Here is a 10,527-nt window from a genome sequence, read left to right on the forward strand (position 1 = left end):
CCCTCCTGGGGGGTGATTTCTCACTTTCTGTCTCTCTGTCTCTCTTTCTTTCTGGCAAGTGCACGCACCCTTAGCAAAAACCTCTCCAAAAAGAAAAGAAAAGAAAATATGGAGTGGTTCCTTTGGCAACATATATGTGAATCTATAAGAAAGGTGATATTGTAGGTATCAAGGGAATGGGTACTGTTCAAAAAGGAATGCCCCACAAATGTTACCAAGGCAAAAGGGGAAGAGTCTACAATGTTACCCAGCATGCTGTTGGCATTGTTATAAACAAACAAGTTAAGGGAAAGATTCTTGCCAAGAGAATTAATGTGCCTATTGAACATATTAAGCATTCTAAGACCAGAGATGGCTTCCTAAAATGTGTGAAAGAAAATGACCAGAAAAAGAAGGAAGCCAAAGAGAAAAGTACCTGGGTTCAACTAAAGTGCCAGCCCGCTCCACCCAGAGAAGCACACTTTGTGAGAACCAATGGAAAGGAGCCTGAGCTACTAGAACCTATCCCCTATGAATTCATGGCATGATAGGTGTTAAAAATAAACTAACGTATGGTCTATACAAATAATTAAAAGAATCTGTAAGCTGGTATATTAAAGAAGGCAAAATATAAGACTTCATTGATAGGTATTTTAAAAATAGTATGAGGAAAAAGTTCCATTTTAGAAAAATAATCTTCACAAGCTAAAAATCCTTAACTTGATTAAAAGAACAACAAACGAACAAAAACTATCTACCAGAATGCAAGAGAAAATGGTAACACTGAAAGAATTTTCATTAAAATAGAGACAAAAAAGACTTTTGGCTGGAAATAACATCCAAAGCTAGAGTTACTAGAAGTCATGGACACTGTAATAAGACAAGAAAAAAAGAGGGTAAATAACTATTGAGCAGGGGGACCAGCTGATGGCATAATGGTTATGTCCCTAGACTCCCACATAGTAGACTGAAGTTTGAGTCCCAGACCATGTGGCTTAAAAGTAAAACTGGGCAGGACCAGCAGGTGGTGTGGTGGTTAAGGCGCTGGACACTCCCACATGGCCGACCAGGGTTCAAGTCCTGGACCTGGTGGCTTGCTTTCTCACTTCCTCTCTCTCACTCTCACTCTCTGTCTCTCTCTCTGGTCAAATTAAAAAATCAACAAGTGTGGGGACCAGCAGTTAACATAATGGCTATGTTGCTGGACTCCCACGTAGTCGACCGCGGTTCGTGTCCCGGACCTGGTGGCTTAAATCTCACACCGGGCGTGTGTGTGTGCGTGCCCAAGATCCCGAGAGGAGAACGGAGGAGAAGGGATTGCGGCATGGCCATCCCCCCTGGGGGGTGATTTCTCGCTTTTTGTCTCTATGTCTCTCTCTGTCTGTCTGGCAAGCACACGCATCCTATAGCAAAAACCTCTCAAAAAAAAAAAAATCAACGAGTGAATAAATAAAAAATAAATAATTATTTAAAAAAAAAAGTCACACTGGGTATATGAAATGCATTCACAAAATCCCAAGAGGAGAATGAAGAAGGAGGGATTGTGGCATAACCATCCCTCCAGGGGATGATTGCTTGCTTTCTGTCTGTCTCTGTCTCTCTGGTGAGCACACGTGCCTTATAGCAAAAAAAAAAAAAAAAAAAAAAAAAAACACATACACACATACATGCACACACATAGAGAGAGAGAATGAGAGCAGGAAAGGACAAATTTTCATTTGAAGAATATAACTGTCTACCTAGAAAAATCTTAAGAATCTACTAAAAAAACTCTTTTTTTTTTTTTTGAGAGAGATTTTCGCTATAGGGCGCGTGCGCTCGCCAGACAGAGAGAGAGAGAGACATAGAGACAGAAAGCGAGAAATCACCCCCCAGGGGGGATGGTCATGCCGCAATCCCTTCTCCTCCATTCTAAAAAACTCTTGAACTTAGTAAGTGTTCTGCAAATTGGCTGGATATAAAGTCAACACAGATATATCCATATTTTTAAAAAGAATTATTTTATTTAACTCTACTTATTTATTTATTTTTAATTTGACCAGAGAGGGACCGAGAGAGAGAAAGAGAAAGTGAGAAAGCAAGCCACCAGGCCCAGGACTCTAACCACAGTTGGCCATGTGGGAGTCCAGCACCTTTAACCACCATACCACCTGGGGCCCCAATAAATCCATATTTTTCTATACACCAGAACAACCAATTAGAAAATTTTAAAAATTGGGACCAGCAGTTAGCGTAATGGCTATGTCAGTGAACTCCCATGTAGCCGACCATGGATTGAGTCCCAGACTCAGCAGCTTAAACTCATGCCAGGCGCGTATGTGTGCATGCCCAAGATCCTGAGAGGAGAATAGAGGAGAAGGGATTACAGCATGGCCATACCCCCAGGGGGGCGATTTCCCGCTTTCTGTCTCTCTGTCTCTCTCTGTCTTTCTGGTGAGCACACGCACCCTATAGCAAAAACCTCAGCCCCCCTCCCCCCAAAAAAAAGAAAATTAAGAAAAACTCAATTGCAACTTAAACTATTAGAATAAATATAACAAGAAATATATGAGTTATAATAAGAAATTTATAAAACTAATGAAAGACCTATTAAAAAACTAAATAAAGAGGACTCATTATAAAATTATAAATTCTCTCTCTCTAAATTAATCTACAAGTTTAATGCAATCATAATAAAGATACCTAACACATACCTTTATAGACTTTGACAATATTCCTTAAATTCAATGACCTTAAAACTTATGTGGGGATCAGCTCTGTGACCTTGTGGTTAAGCCAGCAGGATTTCTCATGGCCAATCTCAGTTTGAGTTCTGGATTCAATGACTTGAAAAACACACCAGAACTGTGCATTGTGGCGAGCACTGCATATGGAAGCCATCTTGAGCTATCCGCCATCTTGAGCTATCTGCCATCTTGAGCTGTCCGCCATCTTGGAAACCATTAGGCTTCACTTCCTCACTGAGCAAACCTTCTCAGAAATCATGTGACCAACTGTTCTCCCCAAGTGGTTGGGTTTCTAGGCAACGGGAGAGATCCACCCACATCAATGATTGGTTCATGCTGTTCTATCTCATTTGCATTTTGGGCAACCAATTGGTTCCCTCCAGCTGTATATAACTCACCATTTCTCCTCAATAAACGGAAGTAGACGGAAGAAGACGACTTGATCAGCACCTCGTAGTGTGTGTGCGTGTGTTTGTCCCATCTCTCACTCCCTCCCCCAAGGAACCTGTTCAACTGTCCCGCGGGCCGGGACAGTGCATGCATAACCAAAATTCTAAAAGAAGGGAGAGATGAAGAAGGGATTGCAGTGTGATCATTTCCCATGGGGGGGAGGGGATGCCTTCTCCTTGCCCTCTCTCTCATTTCCCTGTCTTTCCTTGTGGAGTGCATATGCCTTCAAATAAAAAATATAAATAAATAAAAAATAAAACATTCGTGTGGAAATGGAGCCATCCCCATAGCACAGTGGTTAAGGGCTGTACATAGGAAGTCACATGACCAACCATCATTTGTGTCCTAGTCTTGGCAGCTTGAAACCCATAGTAAACACTTGTGCATGTATGTCCCAAATCCAGACGAACTAGAGAAAAAGGAATTATGGCATGACTATGTCCCACTGGGTGGTTCCCTCCCTTCCTCTCTCTGTTGGGTGCATGTACCCTCTAGTAACAAAAGATAAAAAAATTTTTAAAAACTCATGTGAAAGAGAAAATGCTTAAGATAGCTGGAGTTTCTGTAAAAGGTACAAAGTTTACTTATGGCTCTATGTACCTGGCTTTGTAAACTGAGTTTGTTTAGTATCACTTGGCACTATGTTCTCTGCTTACTCTAGAGAAAATTCTAAGAAAGTCACAGGAAATCTGACATCACATTTATCACCAGCTATGGCCGTGAATGTTATTTCTAACATTATTTGTATGAATACCCATTAGAAGATATTTTCTTCAGAGAAATGTGCCAGGAAAGCATTTATTTGATCAATTATTTTGCTTTACTCTCATGGACAGTGGCAATACTTTAATTGGCTATCTCTTTACTATAATTTGCAGGAAAACTGGGCACACATTTGCAGCCAAAACTTATTATTCCAACTATTACCCTGTGACTTGGATAGCAACTCATCGATTTTCTAAATTTCCTTTTGGACTTGATCTTCTACTCATTCAATACTTTCCTTGACTATACATTTCCTTCCTACAAATGAATTTTGGAAGATGCCTTACCTGGAAGTTGATCATTTCCTGCAGCTCTTAAAAAGAAGTCTATGAAAGCAGAAATGAGGAGAATAGACGTCAGACACCAAGACTGCAATGTAGAACGCTGCTCTATCAGACCAGAAGTACCCACACTGCAGCTCAGAAAATGCCACCTAATGAGAATGCCATTTCTAGTAAGAAATCTCTTGTTTCATAAACATGGACCTCTACTTCTAATTCTGTTAGGACTATAGGAAGCTCAGATAAAGATGACATACATTTCTGTCCCACTGGTCTAACCAGCTGTTAACTTTTGAATAAGTGATATCTTTCTCCTGGAAATTTACCCTAAGTAACTAATGAATCAGTTAAAAGACTAAAAGCCTGTTTTCTGAGCTCAATAAGTCTAGCAATGATTCCTTTCTGTAATTCTCTGGTCTTGGCTCTGAAGCTGGGGTAAGAGACATCAAATTACATATAATAGGTTGAGCTTTCTAGAGAAGGCTGGATCCAGGGTCTTGTGAAAAAAATTTTTTTTTTAAACTGGAGCCTTCAAATTAGACTCTAAATCTATTTCTCTCCTCTGAGAATCATCATTTCCTATGAGCTCAGTCTGGACTTTTTGAAATTCTAACCAGCACTGCTGGGGTCCTAAAAAGGCTAAAATCAGCAGGAGGAACTCACAGCTTCATTTACACAGTCTCCACTGGAAAATACGTAGGTATACGAGACCCTATAAAATGACCACGAATCAAAATGAAATCAGCATTCATTGCTCAAACATTTCAAGGAGACTGAATTAAATTTTTGTTTTATGTAGGAGTGCTATGTTGTAAAGAAGAATGAAATTTGGAGAAAACTACTTTGGGCTTGAATCTCAGCTTTTCTATTTACTAAACTATGTAAGTCTAAGCAAGTAATTTTCCCTCTTCAGTTAATTCATAAGCAAAATGCTGACACTATTTACTTCTGATGATTGCTGTGAGAATACCTCAAGAATGCATAGCAGTTTCTCCAGAAACGCTTTCTTCCTGGATCCCTTGATGGCTTAAGATTTCCCGTCGCAGCCTCCAGTACAGCAGCTGTGCTGTCGGAACCAGGAAAGGTCTGGTTAGATGCAGTCTTCCAAAGGCAGGACTGCAAGTGGAGCCTGTCTCAGCCCCACTTGGGCTCTGGGGACCTCCCAGTGCCAGCCGGAGCCCTACTCTGGTTTCAAAGAAATACTCGTTTTGGATATGACGGACCACGCTCCCAACTGTGAAGCCGGCGCACTTGAAGGTTGTAAAGTTTTACCGTCGCCCGACCCAAGTCGGTCCCACCTTTCTCCCGGCCCTTCCCTTACGTCCCCCACGTACGGCAAAGCCATACCTGCCACCCTTCCACCGTCACGCAGTCGGCTCCGCTGTGACAGCCAACCAGAGACTAAGAGGGAAACTCCCCCCGCCCCGCCCCGACTTTCCAAACCCAGTCTGAGCGTCGGGCGCTACGGCCCCACTGCGCGTGTGCGGAAGTAACCGCCCCCCAGAACTCCCAGGCTCCTCCGGGCTAGGCCGTCCTTCGGAGACTACATTTCCCATAAGGCCTGCGGGGCTCGCTCCCGGAAAGCGGTAGAGGCTTCTTTCTGTTGTGGGGAAAGTTGCTTAAGCTGGTATCTCGGGTGGTGGGAGAGCGCGCTCATTTTTAAAAGAAGAGGGAAAATATCACTTTCATTTGAAGAGATGGACACCAGAACTTTCCGTGCTAGAAAACGGAAGTGAACAGCATGTTAATAGAATAATTTCGTTTTACTCAGTAGGGCTTAGGTCAGGAAGCTGAACGTGACCAAAGAAGATGGAGAAGGAATGATCTATGAGGTAGATGGAAAAGAAGGAGAGTTTGGATCAGCAAAATCAAAGGGAGACAGTGTTTCAAGAAAGATGCAGTGATCACTGTGTCAAATGTTGCTCATTATTCAAGTAAGATGAGAAAGAACTGACATTTTATTTGGCAACGTTTAGGTCACCAGGGCTGTTGAAACATGCCATTTTGGCAGGGTGATGGAAGTTCAGTTAAATCTGACAAGAGCTTGATAAGGGTGGGAGGAAAGAATGGGAGGAGAGGAAGTGGAACAAGTAAATGTACACACTATTTTAAGAAAGCCTTTTTTTTTTTTTTCTTTTTAAGAGAGATTTTTGCTATTTCGTATTTGTGCATGAGCTGGCCAGAGAGAGAGACAGAAAGCGAGGAATCACACCCTGTTGGGTGGGGCATGGGCACTCAGCAATCCCTTCTCCATTCTCCCCTAGGGATTTGGGGCTCACAGGTGAGTTTTAAGCCACCAGGTGTGGTACTGAACTGTGGTCAACTACGTTAGAGTCCAGCGATTTAACCATTACGCCATCTGCTGGTCCCAAGGAAGTTTGTTTAAAGAATTATTTTCTTTAACTTATTATTTATCCATTTAGTTATTCATTCATTCATTCATTCATTCATTTAAATTTGACCAGAGAGGGACAGAATGAGAGAGAGAGAAAGAAAGTGAGAAAGCAAGGCACCAGGTCCAGTGGGAGTCCAGCATTTTTTTTTTTTTGAGAGGTTTTCACTATAAGACGCGTGTGCTCGCCAGACAGAGACAGAAAGTGAGAAATCACCCCCTAGGGGGGATGGCCATGCCGCAATTCTCCTCTTGGGATCTTGGGCACACACGCACACACGCCCGGCGTGAGTTTTAAGCCACCGGGTCCGGGACGTGAACCACGGTCGACTACGTGGGAGTCCAGCGACATAGCCACTACGCTAACTGCTGGTTGCTGGTTCGGGGAGGGGGGGGTGTCCAGCATTTTTAATCACCGCCACCTGCTGGCCCCAAAGAAGTTTGTTTTTAAGATGAGCAGACAAGAGGCCGGCAAGTGATGTGGAGGTTAGGGGCGCTACACTCCCTCTGCGGTTTGGTCCCGGACCTGGCCGCTAGCTTTCTCACTTTTCCTCTCTCTATCACTCTATCTCTCTCACTCTGTCCCTCTCTGGTCAAATTAAAATAAATAAAGATAGATAAAAATAATTTTTTGAATAAAAAAGATGAGCAGACAAATAAAGCCATTGCTGGAAATGGATTTGGGATTCAGAAATTTTTTTAATTTAGAGATGTAAGAAACTATAGATATTTGCCTTCTAATTAAAATGATCCAGTAGTCAGGGAAATTTGCAATACAGGAGGGAAAAACTAGCTGCAGGAAGAAAGTCCTTGAGGAGAGAAGGATGGAAACCAGGACACAGAAAAATCAGTTCTAAGTAAGTGTGGACAATCCATCCATTGACATAAATGAGGAAGCAGAGTTTACAAGTAAAGATGGGGACAGGCAGACAGATTTGATGGTGAGAGAATGAGATGTCCTCTCCTGAGTGCATCCTATTTTCTCACTAAATTAGGAAGCTCAAAATGAAGACAGGGAGAAAATATTAGAGGTTTGAAGAGAGAAAAGACAAATACTGTATAGCATTTATTTTGATAGATACATTTGTCATATTTCAATATCTGTGATTGTTATCTTACTAGTGATGGCACGGCAGTTTAATCAGCAGCATTTTTTTATTAGTACATGAAATGATAAATGATAAATTTAATAGCATCTGAGATTATATAAAATAATAGCTATGGCAGAATGTGGGAGAGTGAATGGATTAAGGTTATGTAGTACTGTTGCCTGGCACCATTAAGAGCCCACTTGATATTAGAAAGCGCTGATTCTAAAAAAATAAGTAAATAAGACAGAGTCTCACTCTGGAGGTCCCCCTGCCTCAGCTTCCCAGGTACGCATCACCACACCCAGTTCTTTATTAGACACAGCTTACTACATTGTCCAGGCCAATCTTGAGTTTACAAACCTCTTACCACAGCCTCCTCAGAGTTGCTCAGATTATAGGCACACAGCACTGTACCCAGCCTTCAGATTGGACCAAGAATTGAGCCCAAACTTCCTATGTGGTCCCAGCCTACAGACCAGTGTCTTAGCAGCACCCACCATGTAATGACCATGAACATTTTCAATATCATAAACATATTTTTATATCTCATCTTAAAAAAAATTCTTTTCCTTGGTTGGCTCTGTTAATGCAGCAATAATGTGCTGCTCAAGAGAACCCAGATCTAGGGCCAGCCTCATAACCTAGTGGTTTAGGGAGCTGGATCCCACATGGCTTGAAACCGTTCAAATTCCTATTCTAGCAGCTTGAAAAATAGGCCAGGCATGTATGCCTGCATGCCCAGAATAGAATGGATAAGTGGAAGAGAAGAGATTGGAGCATGGTGGGAGAGGGTGCTTTCTCCCTCTCCCTCCATCTCTGTTTCTCTCTAAAAAGCACACACACCTTCTGGCAATAAAGAAAGATATCAGATCCCATGTGGCAACCATAGTCTGAATCCTCGGTCCAGTGGCCGGGAAATGTGCCAGGCACTTGTGCGAGTGCTCAGGATCCTACGGGCAGGAAGACTGCAGAAGGATCAGTGTGACCAAATCCTGCAACAGGTGCTCATACCTTTCTCTTTCTCTCTTTCACATACACATGCACACACTCTATCACGAATAGAATGATCTTTCTTGACCAAAGTCCACTGGAGCAGTAGCTTCATTTCCCAGCTTTGTTTCAAAGAAAAATTTCTCTAGAGTTGCTTCTTTCACCATGAATATTTTCCCATCTCCAGTTCTCTCCTCAATCCATTCTAATTAGCTTCTTGACCCTAAGTACTTTCCTAAAACTGCTCTTGTAGACTAATGAAATTCCACTTAGCAAATTAAATGAACTTTTCCTGCCTTCACTATATTTGACCTCAACAACATTGAGACACTTCCTTCTTGTGTTTCTAGAACACCCTACACACTAGTTTCTCTTGGCTCACTGAGACTACTGTAAATTCCTTTAATAAATACTCTTCCTGTTTCACCTCCAAATGTTGGAATGCTCAGGTTTTTGGCCTTGGGCATTTTCTTTTTGAAGAAATTATCTCTAAATTATCTCGTTAGGTCTCTTGGTTTTAAGTACCATTTACATGATGACTGAAAAATCTCTATGCACTTACCTTTATTGAGATATTTATTTCTTCATATGGCTTTCAGTTCTGGTGTCTTTTCATTTCAACCTACAGAGCTTCCTTAAGCATACTCTGCAGGACAGAAAGAGTAATAGTGAACTCTCTGTTTATCTTGGAATGTCTTAATTTTCTTTCTCTCTTTTCTCCCCTTTATTTATGATAGTGTGCACGCAATACATAAGTGAGTGGCAGAGAGATTAACACCCTCCATAGGGTCTGGTCATGCCATAATCCCCATCCTCTTGTCATCCAGCCCATCAGATCTTGGGGACTCCTGTCCATGCCAGCATGTTTCAGAGTTCCTAGCCTGAGTATTCAAACTTATGTCTGCGATGTGGGATCTGGTTTTGTTTTTGTTTTGTTTTGCCAGAGGGATCATGTGCTTGCCAGGGAGAGAGGGAAAGTGAGAAAGCACCCTCCTGCCATGGGACATGGTCATGTCACAATCCCTCCTCCATTTCTCCCTTCTTTCAGGATCTTGGGCACACAAGCACACACACCTAGCATGTTTCTCAAGTTACCAGGTCTGGGATTTGAACTGCGTGGTCAGCCATGAAAAATACAGCCACCTTAACCACCAGGTCACAGGCTGGTTCAGGATCTAGTTTGTCTTAAGTAGCACACACATTACTGCTCTGCCATAGAGCCAGCTTTCTTCCTCACTTTCGGAGGACAGTTTTAGTAGATATATGATTTTTTATTTTTAAGATGCCAGAGGGCACATGTTCTTGCCAGGGAGAAAAAAAGGAAAGGAGAAAACACCTCCCAATGGAGTGTGGTCTCACTGCAATTACCTCTCCCATTTCTCTCTCTTATTGGGATTTGGGACATACACACACGCTTCTAACTTGTTCTTCAAGCCACTGGGGTTGGGATTCAAACCACAGTTGGTCCTGTAGGATCTGACTTTCTTAACTGGTTTATGGGGCCAGCGCTGGATACAGGCTTCTTTATTGGCAGGGGTTTTTTTTTTTTTTTTTTCTTACTTTTAGCACTTTGAATATAATATTGGCCCACTGCCCTCAAGCCTCCAAAGTTTCTCATGAGTAATTTGCTGGTAAATTTGTTGAGAACCTCTTGCATGTAATAACCATTTTTTTTCATTTTTAAAAATTTTATTCATTCACTATACATCATTACAAAATGAGATTTCCCATTCAGTATACATTGTATATTGGCTCAATCAAGCACATCAACATATGTGTTATTGTCAACAAAAATTTTCCATTTCTTGTTTCCTGTGTATATATGTGTGTGTGTGTGTGTGTATATATATATA

At 41.8% G+C, this 10,527-nt stretch overlaps 1 protein-coding gene across 2 annotated transcripts in view; it reads right to left on the reverse strand.

Moving 5' to 3' along the window:
- Positions 1–5,635, reverse strand: part of ZNF684 (zinc finger protein 684) — a 50,993-nt gene extending 45,358 nt beyond the window's left edge. The window contains exons 1-3 of one of the 2 annotated variants that reach the window (XM_006164932.3): positions 5,549–5,635; positions 5,172–5,267; positions 4,208–4,246 (exon numbers count right to left, since the gene is read on the reverse strand). In XM_006164932.3, coding sequence (XP_006164994.1) covers positions 4,208–4,222 — 15 coding nt within the window. In that variant the 5' untranslated portion in view covers positions 4,223–4,246; positions 5,172–5,267; positions 5,549–5,635. The other variant, XM_027766882.1, reaches the window with a different exon arrangement.
- Between the last annotated feature and the right edge of the window lie 4,892 nt (positions 5,636–10,527).

Source organism: Tupaia chinensis, unplaced genomic scaffold (assembly GCF_000334495.1).
Source record: "Tupaia chinensis unplaced genomic scaffold, TupChi_1.0 Scaffold143758_1, whole genome shotgun sequence".
Lineage (NCBI taxonomy): Eukaryota > Metazoa > Chordata > Mammalia > Scandentia > Tupaiidae > Tupaia > Tupaia belangeri.